At 37.8% G+C, this 17961-nt stretch overlaps 1 protein-coding gene across 1 annotated transcript in view; it reads left to right on the forward strand.

Moving 5' to 3' along the window:
- The window catches only part of LOC127634048 (piezo-type mechanosensitive ion channel component 2-like), a 171881-nt gene that overhangs the window by 152707 nt on the left and 1213 nt on the right, over positions 1-17961 (forward strand). Inside the window, exons 37-52 of the mRNA XM_052113448.1 lie at positions 4106-4273; positions 6100-6531; positions 6959-7217; positions 8252-8434; positions 8970-9219; positions 9362-9494; positions 9883-10030; positions 10149-10363; positions 11984-12142; positions 13075-13222; positions 13455-13643; positions 14483-14575; positions 16133-16302; positions 16430-16546; positions 16641-16720; positions 16865-17078. Coding sequence (XP_051969408.1) covers positions 4106-4273; positions 6100-6531; positions 6959-7217; positions 8252-8434; positions 8970-9219; positions 9362-9494; positions 9883-10030; positions 10149-10363; positions 11984-12142; positions 13075-13222; positions 13455-13643; positions 14483-14575; positions 16133-16302; positions 16430-16546; positions 16641-16720; positions 16865-17078 — 2958 coding nt within the window. The remainder of the gene's footprint in view (positions 1-4105; positions 4274-6099; positions 6532-6958; positions 7218-8251; positions 8435-8969; positions 9220-9361; positions 9495-9882; positions 10031-10148; positions 10364-11983; positions 12143-13074; positions 13223-13454; positions 13644-14482; positions 14576-16132; positions 16303-16429; positions 16547-16640; positions 16721-16864; positions 17079-17961) is intronic.

Consider the following 17961-nt stretch of genomic DNA (forward strand, 5'->3'; position numbering starts at 1 on the left):
TATGATGTGTGACATTCATACGAGCAGACAGAGAAGTGAGTTTGAAGTAAAAGAAATAGAAATAAACCTTGTGTAAATTGTCAGCTCTACATTAAGCTAAAATGCTATTTCTAGGCATTTTACATGCACATGTTACCAGACAAGATCCTATTTTTTTTATCAAGAAAATTCACATTAGTTCATAATAATTTTTTTTCTAGTAAGATTTTTGATATTAGGGCAAACAACATATTCTTGATAATAATTTTTTTATTATTTACTGTAAAAATATCAAAAAATCCTTAAAACAAGATCAGTTTGATTTATCTTGTTTTAGAAACAACACTGCATAAGATATTTATGTTTTTCAGAGAATGTATTTTTAACATGTGTATTTTGTCTTACTGACAGAGTTTTTATAGTAAAACAAATGAAAAAATCTACCAGTGCTGAAGAAGTAATCCAAAGTATTTAGAATACGTTACTGACCTTGAGTAATCTCATGGAATATGTTACAAATTACATTTTACAGCCTGCATTCTATAATCTGTAGTGGAAAACATTTCAAAAGTAACCCTCCCATCCCTGTGTATAGTGCCCACTGTACAAGCCTCTAGAGGCAGTGTTATGAACTAGGGTTGCTTCAATTGGTCAGGTCAAGGCCCAGCAACATTATGCAGCAATAAAATTAAATCAGCTGACTACCTGAATGTACTAAATGACAAGGTTATCCCATCAATGTATTTTTTCTTCCTTGACGACACGGCATATTCCAGGATGACAATTTCAAGATTCATCATGTTCAAATTGTGAAAGAGCGGTTCAGGGAGCACGAGGAATCATTTTCACACAGGAATTGGCCACCACAAAATCTTGTCCCTTCTTTTCTAAAAACATAAATAAATAAAATATTATTATAATAAAATTTCCAAATATTTTTGGGGGCCACTGTATATTCTTGTAAAATCTACAAGAAACGAACACTTTTATAAGGATTTGAAATGTGTCTTATAGCTGTATGTCTTCTAGATATATTTTATACTTAGTCTAAAAATGTGTTCTGGAAATATAAATGTATGCCTAATGTAATTCAATTACTGTATATCTGAAAGTGTTACTTTCAGTGGTATGAAGTTTATATACACCGATACTCCATACAGCTACTGATAGACTATTCCAGAAAGTCCCACTTATTTAATGTTAATTTACCTCCATGGAAACCACTCAAATGTTTTCTTAAACAGCAAGAAAAGGCCTTCCCATGAAAGTGTTTTGTAGAAATGAAACATATCAAGTGATAAAGTGAAGCAGAGATTTTAGCTTTTAAAGGCTCCGCAGTCTGTATTATTCTAAATGTTTGAGGGTCAGGATAAGCTCAGAGTATCTTGAAGAACATTCTAAAAACAATGACAAGAACAAGTCAGGACTAGATGTGAACCAGTAAAAAAAGTATATATATATATATATATATATATATATATATATATATATATATATATATATATATATATATATATGTACTTTTTGAACTGATTAACACCTAAGGTACATTCAAGATTTAATACTTTTGTCAATCAGCTCAATAAAGTAGATTCCATTGGACATTATCTGTCATTTGTTTGGACAACAACGAATTCTTTATTATATACAGGTGCTGGTCATATAATTAGAATATCATCAAAAAGTTGATTTATTTCAGTAATTCTATTGAAAAAGTGAAACTTGGATATTATATTCATTCATTACACACAGACTGATATATTTCAAATGTTTATTTCATTTAATTGTGATGATTAAAACTGACAACTAATGAAAATCCCAAATTCAGTATCTCCGAAAATTAGAATATTCTTAAGACCAATACAAAAAAAGGATTTTTTAGAAATGTTGGCCAACTGAAAAGTTTGAACATGAAAAGTATGAGCATGTACAGCACTCAATACTTAGTTGGGGCTCCTTTTGCCTGAATTACTGCAGCAATGCGGCGTGGCATGGAATCGATCAGTCTGTGGCACTGCTCGGGTGTTATGAGAGCCCAGGTTGCTCTGATAGTGGCCTTCAGCTCTTCTGCATTGTTGGGTCTGGCGTATCGCATCTTCCTCTTCACAATACCCCATAGATTTTCTATAGGGTTAAGGTCAGGCGAGTTTGCTGGCCAATTAATAACAGGGATACCATGGTCCTTAAACCAGGCACTGGTAGCTTTGGCACTGTGTGCAGGTGCCAAGTCCTGTTGGAAAATGAAATCTGCATCTCCATAAAGTTGGTCAGCAGCAGGAAGCATGAAGTGCTCTAAAACTTCCAGGTAGACGGCTGCGTTGACCTTGGACCTCAGAAAACACAGTGGACCAACACCAGCAGATGACATGGCACCCCAAACCATCACTGACTGTGGAATTTTTACACTGGACTTCAAGCAACGTGGATTCTGTGCCTCTCCTCTCTTCCTCCAGACTCTGGGACCTTGATTTCCAAAGGAAATGCAAAATTTACTTTCATCAGAGAACATAACTTTGGACCACTCAGCAGCAGTCCAGTCCTTTTTGTCTTTAGCCCAGGCGAGACGCTTCTGATGCTGTGTCTTGTTCAAGAGTGGCTTGACACAAGGAATGCGACAGCTGAAACCCATGTCTTGCATACGTCTGTGCGTGGTGGTTCTTGAAGCACTCCAGCTGCAGTCCACTCTTTGTGAATCTCCCCCACATTTTTGAATGGGTTTTGTTTCACAATCCTCTCCAGGGTGCGGTTATCCCTATTGCTTGTACACTTTTCTACCACATCATTTCCTTCCCTTTGCCTCTCTATTAATGTGCTTGGACACAGAGCTCTGTGAACAGCCAGCCTCTTTAGCAATGACCTTTTGTGTCTTGCCCTCCTTGTGCAAGGTGTCAATGGTCATCTTTTGGACAGATGTCAAGTCAGCAGTCTTCCCCATGATTGTGTAGCCTACAGAACTAGACTGAGAGCCATTTAAAGGCCTTTGCAGGTGTTTTGAGTTAATTAGCTGATTAGAGTGTGGCACACGGTGTCTTCAATATTGAACCATCCATCCATCCATCCATCCATCGTCAACCGCTTATCCTGTGTACAGGGTCGCGGGGGGCTGGAGCCTATCCCAGCTAACATTGGGCGAAAGGTGGGTGACACCCTGGACAGGTTGCCAGTCCATCGCAGGGCCAAACATAGACAGACATACACTCACACTCACCTCCACATCCACATCCACACCTAGGGCAATTTTTTTGGAGACACCAATTAACCTAGCCTGCATGTCTTTTGGAAGGTGGGAGGAAGCCGGAGTACCCGGAGAGAACCCACGCAGACACGGGGAGAACATGCAAACTCCACACAGAAAGGCCGGGGCAACCAGGGCAATATTGAACCATTTCACAATATTCTAATTTTCTGAGATACTGATTTTGGGGTTTTTCATTAGTTGTCAGTTATAATCATCAATTAAAAGGAATGCACACTTGAAATATATCAGTCTGTGTGGAATGAATGTATACATTATCCAAGTTTCACTTTTTAGCACCTGTATATATAAATTGTAGAATGACTTATAATAATCATTCCATTTTCACTCCCGTTGCACCCTGAGAAGGGTACACGCTCCAGATAAGGTATTTGCTAGAGTCTAGCATGCCAGATTTCAACAACAACCTTCTGTTTCGATGAGGTTTTGCTGTAGCCATGGACATGCTTTTCCATGCATGTCCATGCATTCCCTTTTACCTCACCACAACATTAATGCCAAATTATCACTCCTAATACATTCCTCTACCAATGTACAAATATGTTGACTAAATATGGATATAGTCTATTTGTGTATCCTCTGCCAGACAAGCAACAGAAAAGTTGCTACAGAAATTAACAAGCTATGATTTCATTCAGTGGTAATGGTGTAGCGCTTACACTGAGAAATGTTTCAATGTTTTGAAAGACCACAGAGAAAATAATTTTTCTTGTTGTTCGTCTGAAATAACTTGTCAGCCAACATCTTATTGCAGTGATATCAATGATCCCTGTTTTAAAATGTATTTTTCTGAAATTCATATTAAATGTCGATCTGTTGAAAAAAGGGAGAATATTTGATGATAATCGATCTCTGTTTTGTTTTATTTAGTGCATGTACAGAGTCCACTATGCTATATAATGGGTCAACCCTTGAGCAGCCTGAGGCAACCGACTGTGTACTCAAAACAAGCCAGCGAGTCCGACCTAAACTGTGCCGACTACCTAGTGTAGATCTACAGTCCTCATCTGCAGACAGTGCAACCACTGCCACCTCAAGGTATGTATCACCTTACCCCCCCTCTCTTTCGGATTCAAAATTGTTACCAAATCTAAGGAGGATTGTGTGTTTTTGTGTAATTATAGCTTTAAGGGGTTCTGTCATTACCACTTATGAGGCAGGTGACTATAACATCCTGGACAGATTAGCTCACAAGCATAATAAAGCACACACACACACACACACACACACACAGCTGTGGGTGGTTACTATAACCCTGTGGTGACAGACAGTCTTTTCCAGAGCCTTCTGCACAGTGCAAATCACACACAGGCAAAGCACCATCGACAGCAAATGCAACACTTCAAAGAGTATTTATCTCTCTCGCTTTACCCAAATAGTAAGACTGAATTTAGTCACATGGAGTAACCTCCTCATGGTCATTATAATGTGGTTCACTCTCAGTGGGGCATGTGGTGAGTTGTGCGTGGATGCCACGGAGATTAGCATGAAGCCTCCACAGCCTAGGTCTCCACGGAAATGCACTCAACAAGCTACTTGATAAGATGCGCGGATTGACGTCTCAGACGCGAATGCAACTGAGATTTGTCTTCCGCCACCCGTATTGAAATCACTACGCCACCACGAGTACCTAGAGCGCATTGGGAATTGGGCATTCCAAATTTGGGAGAAAAGGGGAGAAAATCCCTCCCAAAAATGCTCTGCTCTGTTCTGCGCTTATAAAGCTGTTCAGCTGTCAATTTGTAGGTGAGCCCGGAGGTATAATTCGCCATGAGTTCCCTCGTGATTTTCCTATGGGTTTTTATAATGGGGTTTTTCAACTTTGAGTAAAACAAGGTCTGTGGTAAACATTACTTGACGATGTGTGGACATTTTTTTCTATACCATAAAGTATACACTTCTGTACATCAAACGTGAATTTTGAAGGCGTATTTAATTGCATAATTTTTTTTAAACTCACAGCGGCTTCAAAATTCACGTTTGAGGTATGAAAGTGTATAATTTATTTTCGAAATGGAAATAAAAATAGTTTTTGCAATATACAATATAAAATATAATAAACATTCAACAAGACATTATTGAACATAAAGAAAAACTGTTACAGATGTGCATAGGTAACCCTTTATTATGTTGAGCAACTATTTCTTGATTTATTATTTGTTTGTACTGAAAATATAAATCATATTTTTATATAAAAATGGGTAAAAATGCAGTTTATTTCCAAGATATTAACTTGACAACATTTGCTGGATTCGATGGTCATGTGACAACAATGAAGCATACTATAGTTTGCTTCATTGAATATGAAGTATGCTTTACATACTATTGTTGTAGTATAAGTAGTTCTCTAAAAGTATATACTGTAGTTCATAGTAAGCAATGAGCAGTTTGCTATCATTCCATTCTTAAGACATCATTAGATAAGGAACTCTTTTTTTATATACATTTATAATGACTTTTATAAGTGCTAATAACATTTTTGAAAAATTGTGGGAAGGCAAAAAAAAGTTGTCTTCATGCACTTGTCTAAAAACATGCATTTATTAATAAAAATATTAGCGAGAACCAACATTACATGAATGAAAAATTCTGCCTTCTTGTCATCCAACAATATTCCAGATACAGTATGGTTTCTATAAAATGTAGGTTGTGACTGGATCTTTGTTTCCAGCCAATAAAGCATATCTTCACAGAAAACATTTCAGTGCATACAGTAAAAGAAAAGGAACATTACAGCACTTTTTGAGATTAGTAAAGGAGACTTGGGTAATGTTGGATGACAGTTCCCCACTGTGGTTAAACACATAAATTACAACCATTCAGTCTCTTTTTACTAACCAAAAATATTTTTCCTCTTCTGCCAGTGAGCACACCCAGCACACTGAGCTCTACTCCCGCCAGGGCACCAATGACACCATCGAGGCAGGTGTGAGTGAACAGGAACAAAGAGACCGCCCTGACAAACTCTGGACCACCACTTCAGATCTACCAGCACCCTCAGCAGACTACCACTGTACTAGCGAGGGCCAGATGCCTCAGGGAGCCACAGCCAGTGCAGACTGGGACAGAATACTTGCTGTCGAGCAGGTGGGGTGGTCTCAGGGTGGAGGTGGTGCAGATATTCCCCCATCATACAGTAAAGCCACAGGGCTGGATTCAGCATGTGAAGTGACAGGTCACACTGCAGAGAGGAGATTAAGGATCGCCACACCTGATGAGAGGTCAGGCTATCATACCTCTGGAACTCTGCCGTCAATGAGCCAGCAACTGACAGCCAGTGAGCTGCTGCGGAGCAGGTGAGGCCTCTTTGAGGATCTGCTTATAAATATGGATTTCTTTAGTGTTTCTTCAATTTGCACAAACTTGAATCTTAAGTGCATGCTGTCACTAAAGCAAGAGAAAATACAAAATACTGAAATGCTAATTTTACAATTCAAATTTGCATTCAAAGTGTTATGCTGATTTATCTCATTTGTAATTAAAGAAATGTAATTAAAACCCACTGTAATTCAAAGTTTTTATGACAAATCATATGTCATAACTGCACAATGCCATAATTGACCAATCAGAAGCATTCCAGAGAGCCAAGAAATAATGAAAGTTATAAGAAATTGTAAACAAAATTGATTAATAAATCATGAGTGATGATTATATGCATTGATTTATTTTATAGAACTAAATGCCATTGTATGTTCTTTGATAACGTTGTGTTCTGTCCATCAGGATGTTCTATGACGAGGAGCTTGAGGAATCAGAACATTTCTACAGGTCTCAACCGCAGTTCCTACAGCTCTGCTATGCTCTCTATAATATGTTGGTGGCTCATTCTGAGATGGTGTGCTATTTGGTCATCATCCTCAATCACATGATCTCAGCGTCTATGGCCACGCTGGTGCTGCCCATCCTTATATTCCTCTGGGCCATGCTCTCTGTGCCTCGACCCAGCAAACGCTTCTGGATGACTGCCATTGTCTATACCGAGGTATCAAATTTATTATCCAGTCTACTTTGAAATAACCTTTGGAATTAAACTGGCTGCTTTTGCTATTGCAGCTTTAAGACTTCGTATGTGAATACATGTATAGAAAAAAACATTTTATCCCCTTTTCTCCCAATTTGGAATGCCCAATTTACACTACTTAGTAGGTCCTCGTGGTGGCGCGGTTACTCGCCTCAATCCATGTGGTGGAGGACAAGTCTCAGTTGCCTTCGCCTTCGACCGTCATTCTGCGGATCTTATCACATGGCTCGTTGTGCATGACACCACGTAGACTCACAGCATGTGGAGACTCATGCTACTCTCCGCAATCCATGCACAACTCACCACACACCCCATTGAGAGCGAGAACCCCCAATCACGACCATGAGGAGGTTACCCCATGTGACTCTACCCTCCCTAGCAACCGGGCAAATTTGGTTGCTTAGGAGACCTGACTGGAGTCACTCAGCACACCCTGGATTCAAACTCGTGACTCCAGGGGTGTAGTCAGCGTCAATACTCGCTGAGCTACCCACACCCCCAAATTTATAAATGTTATTTTATTTTATTTTTTGACTGTTGAAATTAAACTGGTTGATTTTAGGCTTCGGTATGTGAATACATTCATTTTTATTTTATTTATGACCTTAAGAATTAAACTGACTGCATATGCTACTGCACAGTTAAGACTTGGGTATGTGAAAGACTTTCTGCATATTGGCATGTTTCACACAGAAAGCAAAGCTGCTAAATACTGAATTGGTGTTGTATGTCATATGTTACTGAACCCATGGCTGTGACGTCAGTTTTGTTAATGTGACCTTTTATATGTTGATTAATAAGTACTTGGTTGATTAGATCATATTCACCACCTACAAATAACCTATAACAATTCATCTAAATGAACTGCCACTGAGTGAAAGTAGTGTTTAGCTGCTTCAGTCAGAAATAAAGTCACTCATAATATAATGTGTTCTACAGAATATTGCTTTGCTCTTTCTCAACACAATCTATTTCTTATTTTTTACTACACACAGGTCACTATTGTGATAAAATACTTCTTCCAGTTTGGCTTCTTCCCATTTAACCAGAACATTGAGCTGGATAAATCAAAACCGTTCCACCCACCCAATATAATCGGTGTGGAGAAGAAAGAGGGTTACGTCCATTATGATCTGGTTCAGCTCCTCGCTCTATTCTTCCATCGATCCATTCTGAAGGTAGATAAATACAGTGTGAATAGCTTATTGTGTCTATTATTGTGTGAATGTATATTTGAGTATTGACAGCAATGTCCTCCAGTGTGACATGCTAAAAAACTAAAATTATTTAAGCATTTACTCTTTTTCTATTTCTTTAATAATTATTATAGTATATGCAATTAGTATAACTTCATGATAAATGAGTGACTATATGGAATATTATATATAAAAGGAATATATATAATGGTAAAAAAGGCTCAAATGTGATTTATACTGGTATAATATACTGTAGCATCTACACTACATGCTCCCCCTTATACATTAATCATAACCTAAAATCTTGATTTTTTATGATTCGTCAACTCATATCTCATACCCATATCTTGCTAAATGCTGTTAATCTTATTGTGGATTTCTTAATACTAACAAGTGTATTGAATTTATAAGAATTTGATATTATTATAATGAATATTTAAAGCAAATGTTTTGTATTTTTCAATTATCATTTTCATCACATATTTTTTGTAATCTCACTTATCCGCTTCCTCTTCAGTGTCACGGTCTGTGGGATGAAGACCAGCCTAGGTCAGGTGTTAAAACTGCCAGCTCTGCCCACATTGATTCAGACAGTGAAGAGAAAGCACATCCCCGCTCCGAAAAAAGTCCAGTTGTCCATGATGCATCACCTGTGTCTCCACACGTACGGCTGCCCAGGAAACACATTGACACAAACTCTGCTGTCAGACGCCACAGCTCCAGTGCAGGATCCAACATCTCTCAATGCTCTGGTCGCTCTAAAGCAGGTAAAATACCACACTACACCTTACTAACATGCAAAGTAAGTTCTGTTTCTCACTCAATAACAAAACAGGTCCAAGTCTAACCCTAGCCTTCTTGCTTGTACACATAGATGTTTAACAACTGTCTGTTCATGCCTCTCCACAGGCAGTACGGGCACCAGGGCAAGTGTGCGTCGTGGTGGCAGCTTACTGAGTGTTCAACAGAAAAGTCGCAAGGAACTCATTTTGGAAAAGTTGAGAGAACAGCTCATCAAAGCAAAGCGATATGCTGTTAAAACGTAAGATTCCTTTTAAAGACTCTTAAGCAAAACAACCATCCTCTCTTCATCTCATTTACTGGCTCATTTATTTTCTTTATTATTTTAAGAATGTCTAGGCTGCTTTTCTCAATGGCGGAAACTCCAAAAAAAACAAAAATAAAGCACCATTGAGTATTTTAAAAGTATTCCATATCACTTCTACAATATATCCAAGTAGTCTGAAGCCATATAATGGCTTTGTGTGAGGAACAGACTGAAATGTAATAGATATTCTCTGAAAATCTTCCCCACAGCCAAAGTTCTCAAATCTCATTCGTGCTTGAGTGCATTGAAAACTTGTTCCCAAATTCAACAATTAAACAGCAGATACTGGATAGTTTGATCACAGGCTTTTCTATTGTTACAGGATTCTAGAGATCTATATTCCGATTCGCCAGTTCTTCTACAACCTGATCCATCCAGAGTACAGTGCTGTGACTGACGTTTATGTGCTCATGTTTTTGGCCGACACTGTCGACTTCATCATCATTGTCTTCGGATTCTGGGCCTTCGGGGTTTGTAGTTTGTAGACTGTTGTGGCTCAAGCACATGTCATATTACAACATTATTTTGTTTGAATAACAACCTAAATATGATAATATAATTTGATGTCTTTGTGCGCTTTCCATACAGAAATACTCTGCTGCTGCTGATATCACTTCCTCCCTGTCAGAAGACCAGGTACCTGAGGCATTTCTGGTGATGGTATTGATCCAGTTTGGTACCATGGTAGTAGACCGTGCTCTCTACCTGAGGAAAACCGTTATGGGAAAAGTCATCTTTCAGGTTATCCTAGTCTTCGGCATTCACTTTTGGATGTTCTTCATTCTGCCTGGAGTTACTGAGAGGTATAGCACTATACAGCAATAATATGTTAATTATGGTGTTGGGGTTAGGGTTTGAGGGTAAGGGTTGGGGATGGTTTAGAGTTTGGGTTAAGGGTTTAGGGTTTTAGGGTAAGAGTTGGGGATGGTTTAGAGTTTGGGTTAAGGGTGTAGGGTTTAGGGTTTTAGGGTAAGGGTTGGGGATCGTTTAGAGTTTGGGTTAAGGTTGTAATTGGTTAAGGTTTTAGGGTAAGGGTTGGGGATGGTTTAGAGTTTGGGTTAAGGGTGTAGGGGTTAGGGTTTTAGGGTAAGGGTTGGGGATGGTTTAGAGTTTGGGTTAAGGGTGTAGGGGTTAGGGTTTTAGGGTAAGAGTTGGGGATGGTTTAGAGTTTGGGTTAAGGGTGTAGGGGTTAGGGTTTTAGGGTAAGAGTTGGGGATGGTTTAGAGTTTGGGTTAAGGGTGTAGGGGTTAGGGTTTTAGGGTAAGGGTTGGGGATCGTTTAGAGTTTGGGTTAAGGTTGTAATTGGTTAAGGTTTTAGGGTAAGGGTTGGGGATGGTTTAGAGTTTGGGTTAAGGGTGTAGGGGTTAGGGTTTTAGGGTAAGGGTTGGGGATGGTTTAGAGTTTGGGTTAAGGGTGTAGGGGTTAGGGTTTTAGGGTAAGAGTTGGGGATGGTTTAGAGTTTGGGTTAAGGGTGTAGGGTTTAGGGCTTTAGGGTAAGGGCTGGGGATCGCTTAGAGTTTGGGGTTAAGGTTGTAATTGGTTAAGGCTCTTAGGGTAAGGGCTGGGGATGGTTTAGAGTTTGGGTTAAGGGTGTAGGGGTTAGGGTTTTAGGGCAAGGGTTGGGGATGGTTTAGAGTTTGGGTTAAGGGTGTAGGGGTTAGGGTTTTAGGGCAAGAGCTGGGGATGGTTTAGAGTCTGGGTTAAGGGTGTAGGGGTTAGGGTTTTAGGCTTAGAGTTGGGGATGGTTTAGAGTTTGGGTTAAGGGTGTAGGGGTTAGGGCTTTAGGGCAAGGGCTGGGGATCGTTTAGAGCTTTGGGTTAAGGGTGTAGGGGTTAGGGTTTTAGGGTAAGGGTTGGGGATGGTTTAGAGTTTGGGTTAAGGGTGTAGGGGTTAGGGTTTTAGGGTAAGTGTTGGGGATGGTTTAGAGTTTGGGTTAAGGGTGTAGGGGTTAGGGTTTTAGGGTAAGGGTTGGGGATGGTTTAGAGTTTGGATTAAGGGTGTAGGGGTTAGGGTTTAGAGGAAGGGTTGCTTAAGGTTTAGAGTTTAGGGGTAGGGTTTAGGGGTAGAGTTAGGGTTTAGGGTAAGGTTTAGTGGTTATTAAGGGTTAAGGTTACCAGTGTAACTATGCATGTACTTTTAAGTATAATGCAACAACACGTATGTACATAATAAGTACATCGTAGCAAATGTTTTAGTGCAAAGTAGTTAAAGACACCTAAAAGAAAGTGGGTCCCATTTTGTTCCTGATGATCCATTAGGCGGAATTCAAGAATTTGCCAAACAGCATCTTGTCAGGAATCTGACCTTTTGTACTAAGGATTAAACATTGTCAGTATTCAAATTTTGACCCTACTGTATCTGATAACTTTCTTTTGAGGTTTGAAGTTTTCTGATATATATATTTATTTTACTTTCTTTGCCAGGCGTTTCAGTCAGAACACTGTTGCCCAGCTCTGGTATTTTGTAAAGTGCATCTACTTCGGCCTGTCAGCCTATCAGATCCGCTGTGGCTACCCCACCCGTGTGCTGGGCAACTTCCTGACCAAGAGCTATAATTACGTTAATCTCTTCCTCTTCCAAGGGTAAGGAACTAAGCAAAACTCTATATTAAAATCTGTTCCGACCACTTTTGCATCTGAAGAGCTTATCTCTGATGCTTTATTCACAGAGCTTTTAGAAGATATCAAAGTCACACTTCCCATAAAAAGGACTAATTACTGACATCAAGACCTTTATTTTCATTTCTGTGATTCAGAGAGGGATATCAAGGATTGTTGTGTATCGAAAATGTTGTTGAAATGTGTATGATCCAAGTATTTTGAAGATAAGTTGATCTAACAATAATGGCATTTAGTGACTGCTTTTAATAGTCATTATTAAACATAAAGAAAATCTGTCTCTAAAAACTTTATTGGATTAACCACGTTTTATTTTACAAGCTGACAATATATGAGAAGTTGCTAAAAGAGCCTTTAGTTAGGCTAATTCATTATTTATTGTGATTATTAATATTAATGGTAACAGTTTACAATAAGGTTCCATTCATTAACATTATTTAACAACATTAGTTAACATGAAATAACAATGAGCATTTATTTATCTTAAAGTAAATTTTAACATATAGTAATAAATGTTTTTAAATTAAAAGTTGTATATGTTAACATTAGTTAATATGAACTAACAATGAACAATTGTATTACTTAATGCATTAACTAATGTTGAAGAATGGAACTGTATTGTAAAGTACTTACCATATTAAAAACATATTTATTGAAAATATTTATCTTTTATCCTATTGCAGTTGCCTTTATTTATTAAAGCGTTATGCTGATTTTACCATGGTTAAGGATGCATTAGGCACTCCTCTACACAATATCCCTTTACCATTGTAAAATCACAGTTTTTTTCTGGTTTTGGTAATGGCGAAATACATATTGGTTATTAACAGAGTTTATTTGTTTCTGGTTTCTCAGAAGTACTTAACAGACTTTTGCATTGTTGAATCATTTTGCAGATTCCGGTTGGTTCCGTTCCTGACGGAGCTGCGAGCAGTGATGGACTGGGTGTGGACAGACACGACTCTCAGTCTGTCCAGCTGGATCTGTGTGGAGGACATCTATGCTCACATCTTCGTGCTCAAGTGTTGGAGGGAGTCTGAGAAAGTGAGCCCAATTTCTCCTCCTAAGGAAATGCTGATATTACTCGAGTATCAAAAGCTCTGTATTTATTGTATATAAATCTAGCAAAAACATTGTCAGGGATTCCATCTCTACAATCCTGTTCCATCATTCTGGAAGGTTTTAGATTATTGTTTTGGAAAACAATGCTCACAGCATGGTGTGTTCAATTTGATGAAGTAATAAAATATGATTTGTTCTGTGTATGTGTCATCAGAGGTATCCTCAGCCGCGAGGGCAGAAGAAGAAGAAGGTTGTGAAGTATGGAATGGGTGGTATGATCGTGATGCTTCTCATCTGTATCGTCTGGTTTCCTCTGCTCTTCATGTCTCTGGTCAAATCAGTGGCTGGTGTCGTCAACAAACCCCTGGACGTGTCAGTCACCATAACACTGGGTGGCTTTCAGGTGCTATTAACATTTACCATTAAAGGGATTGTTCACTCAAAAATGAAAATCTCATCATTTTCCTCATGCCATCCCAGATGTGTATGATTTTCTTTCATCTGCAGAACATAATCAAAGGTTTTTAGAAGAATATTTCAGCTCAAGTGACTGATCTTTTTTCCATACAATGCAAGTGAATGGTGACCAAAAATGTGAAGCTCCAAAAGGCAGCATAAAAGTAATCCTTATAACTCCAGTGGTTTAATCCATGTCTTCAGAAGTGATCCAATCGATTTTGCATGAAAACAAACCAAAATGTAACTTTAACTCTTGACATCAGCAGTCTTCTTTACAATCATGATTTCAAGCTCAATTACACTTCCCAGCACCATCTAGTACTCTGCGCATGCGTCAAGCACTAGGAAGTGTAATCAAGCTTGAAATCATGATCGTCCATAGAAACTGCAATGGCAAGATATACAGTAAATCATTAGTTACATTTTGGTCTGTTCTCACCCAAAATTGATTGGATCACTTCTGAAGATATGGATTAAACCACTGGAGTAATATGGATTACCTTTATGCTGCCTTTCTATGCTTTTTGGAGCCTCAAAGTTTTAGTCATCATTTACTTGCATTGTATGGACCTACAGAGCTGAGATATTCTTCTAAATATCGTTGTTTGTGTTCTGCAGAAGAAAGAAAGACATTCATATCTGGGATGGTATGAGGTTGAGCAAATGATGAAAGAATTTTCATTTTTGGATTAACTTTTCCTTTAAGAGTTGGTTATAGGAAGATGTAATTGATCTGTGTTTCAGTTCAGATATTTCTGAATTGTTTCATTGCTTGCTTTTTAGCCCATCTTCACTATGAGTGCACAGCAGAATCAACTGAAAGACATCACTGAAGCAGATTTCCTGGCGTTTATGAATTCTTACAATTACATCCCTGTAAGTCCACTTTCAATATAAATATAACTATAAGTACTATGGCATTGATCTTGTGTTGATATAATAATATTCATATCTAGTATCAGTATTTCTGTGTTTTCGTAAAATGAATTATATTGTGGTCACTGCTGTTGATAAAGTTGTGCAAAATTCAGAATTTCAGGATTAACTCCCTTTTCAAATTCAACAGTCACACAACACAAGTCCAAGACACATTTTGTGACAAATAAATGTTATTATTTTAAGTATGCCTATTTTTCCCTAATAGATAGAATTACATTTTTTAACATACAGTATAGACATAGCATCTCTCTATCAATAATAATAACAATAATAATAATAATGATACATTAAATTAACATAGCCATCAAAATATTTTGTGCTTGCTGTACAGCACCAGAAATGTTCCACCACATTGTTTTCAAATAACTTCATAAAAATTTGTATCCGTTGACTTTAATATGAGCAAACTAGAGCAAACCTGGAAATAAAGTGTTCTTTCACCATGGTACATAAAATGAAAATGTATTAAATATAGTGAAATAAATGAAATCATTTCTATAGGTGGCATTTTAAACATTGTTAAACATTGTTATGTGTTTGTAAAACTTAAAGAAATTAAGTTTGCATTACTTAATTTTAGTTAAATTAATCTACTTCATTTTTAAGCAAATTAACTGAACTTAAAATGTCAGCCTGCCATGACTTTTACATATTAGCTATACATATTGCACACTAACTTTACATACTTAACAATTACATATTTAAATTAAGTAACTTTAAAGTTAACTCTGTCAACTAATCCTATGTCAATTGCTTTTTTTATTTACATGTTTTTCTACTGTTCAATATTCTGAGCATCTCATGCACATTTCTATAAACATGGAGAGCGATGTGTTTGCTGTCTTAAACACATATCACATTGTTACTCCTCACATGAACTCTTATGAGGAGAAAAAGACATATCAAGTATTTTAAAATGGCACGGATAGACCTCGACACTTGGTACAGTACAAAAAATATGACAAGGTTAACAATCAACAAATGTATCATTTTATTAGAGAAACAAACTCATCCTGACATCGGAAAACAAACAGTTACCTATCATGTACCAACAGAATCAACAACAAAAATGTAAATTAAACCATGCAAATGGCCAAACAACGCAACCATATTATAACCATATTCATGCCCTAGTGCATACTGGGTAAATGGGACTGAACCACATAAACATTTTGTGTAGGCCAGTTTAAACTGAAATAAATGCATTAATCTAATTTGCTGCTGTGCTTGTTGGTTCGACTAAGTATTTTGTAATAGAAAAGCTGCATTTAGATGCATTAATTGCATTCCTTAAAGTTGCTAAACCCCAAAAAATTACAATTGTTTTTGCATTGTAATGTTTCTGGAAATTCCCCATTTGTTATGCATATGATAACATGTTTCATGTTACACAATTTCAGCATAGTTTATTTGTCGGAGCATCTAATGAACAAGACAGCTCACTTTATGGTTGTTTTGTGGTGTAAACCATAGTACAATCTCTCTCTCTCTCAGAGTGCAATGCAATTTCTGGAGGCATACACTGCAGAGGATGTGACCGTGGCAGAGCTGGAAGGAAGTTCAAACTCTCTGTGGACTATCAGCCCTCCCAGCAGGAAGAATCTAATGGACGTCCTGAGCAAAGAGGACCAGTTTCCTGTTACTATGTCCTGGAGCATCCAAAGGTACAGTTATGGCATGTGGCACATGTTACCAGCTACCCGGATTTGGGTCATTCCACTTTAATTCACTGAAATCAAAACATTAAATTATCAAAGATTGTTGTTATTATTAATAAACATTTTTTCTTAGGAATCTGAATCTGGGAGCAAAGGCTGAATTTGCAACTGACAAACATGTCACATATCTGGATATTAATACTAGACAAGAGCTAATAGCGTTGCTCAATGGAACCAGAAATAAAGCTGTGTGAGTAAATAGTGAAAATTATGATTTAAATAATACATTTTGGATACTTCGATGACTACATATTTATTGTCTTTGACTACTTTCCCATTCACAGGGTAATAGAGAAAGTATTTCCCTGCTTCATTCGGGCACCAAGTGACTCAAATGCCAAACCAATAGATCAGCTTTATAGAGGTAATGTTGAATCTAGAGAATATTGTTTATACTATCAACCTACAAAACAGAAATATAATCATGAATGAAGAACTATTAATCGAGTTGCACCAGACAAAACAAATATTGATCATGTTAAAAGTGAAACTCTGTCCTGCACTACAGTGGATGGCTATAAGAGCATTCTGCTGGACTTGGAGAGGTCTCATAACAGAAGTGTGGAGATCCAGGAGTGGTGGATTGTGGACCAGCCATCGGCAGGGAAGATTCAGATGAGATCAGTGGCAAAGTTAGAGAAGAAGAAAGAAGCCGGTCTGCAGCTTTACGTCTTTAGTGATAAAGTCAGTCCTCCCAGTCTGAGCTTTCTAGCAGGTTACGGGTAAGTGACAACTTTTACTATACAAAACTAGTCATGTAACTAACTAGTCATTTTCTATATTAGACCGATTATTATGCATATTTTGGCACTGTAGGTGTAGAGTGGCCAAATTTGAGGACAGGGACGGACTTTATTTTTCGCAATTATTTTAGGTTCCCTCTCAATAGCGTTATCCATCCGTTATGAACATTAACAATGGTTTTACAACAGTAACCATATTTTATCCAGGGATTTAAAACAAAATGTTTTTCATTTCAGTTAGTTCAGAGCAGAAACTGTATTTTTTTTGTTCCGGCTCCGGTGTTCCGCAGCCTCCTTTCCAAATGGTAATCGGTTAAAACCCAATAAAAGAACGGTTAATAAAGTTATTTTTAAAATGACAGTACAGTGTGCTTAGGGTGGGTTAAATACCAGTTGAGTTGCTAGGGCTCACAATAGAGACAAGTGACCTGGATTGGAAAAACTAGCCCAAATTAAGTGGCTTGCCTCAACAAAAATGCCTGTGTATGCACACAGTTATATGGAGTATACTTTGATAGGCTCGCGTTCGACTGTACAGCGTCTGCGTTGAAATGGAAGTATACCTAGGGCGCGCCGGAAAGAATTTCTGAAGTGGTTGTGATGTCATACATTGAATTATAGTCCTTTCCAGGAATATACTTTAACGTCTGTTGTTGTTTATGCTTGATGGCTTGCTATTCGCTGTTGTCATTGCATAATTAATGAGGTACATCTTTGCAGGTTTTGGGGACTGTTTGGGGGTGTTATTAATTAATATTTAAAAGTCACTGGGGGTTATAGTTATATTTTAATCTCCTTTTAAATGTTATGTTAATTTATGTGATGACATGGGTTTATTTTTTAGTTACCCTGGGTGAGATTA

This window comes from Xyrauchen texanus, chromosome 41 (genome assembly GCF_025860055.1).
Source record: "Xyrauchen texanus isolate HMW12.3.18 chromosome 41, RBS_HiC_50CHRs, whole genome shotgun sequence".
In the NCBI taxonomy this organism is placed as follows: Eukaryota; Metazoa; Chordata; class Actinopteri; order Cypriniformes; family Catostomidae; genus Xyrauchen; species Xyrauchen texanus.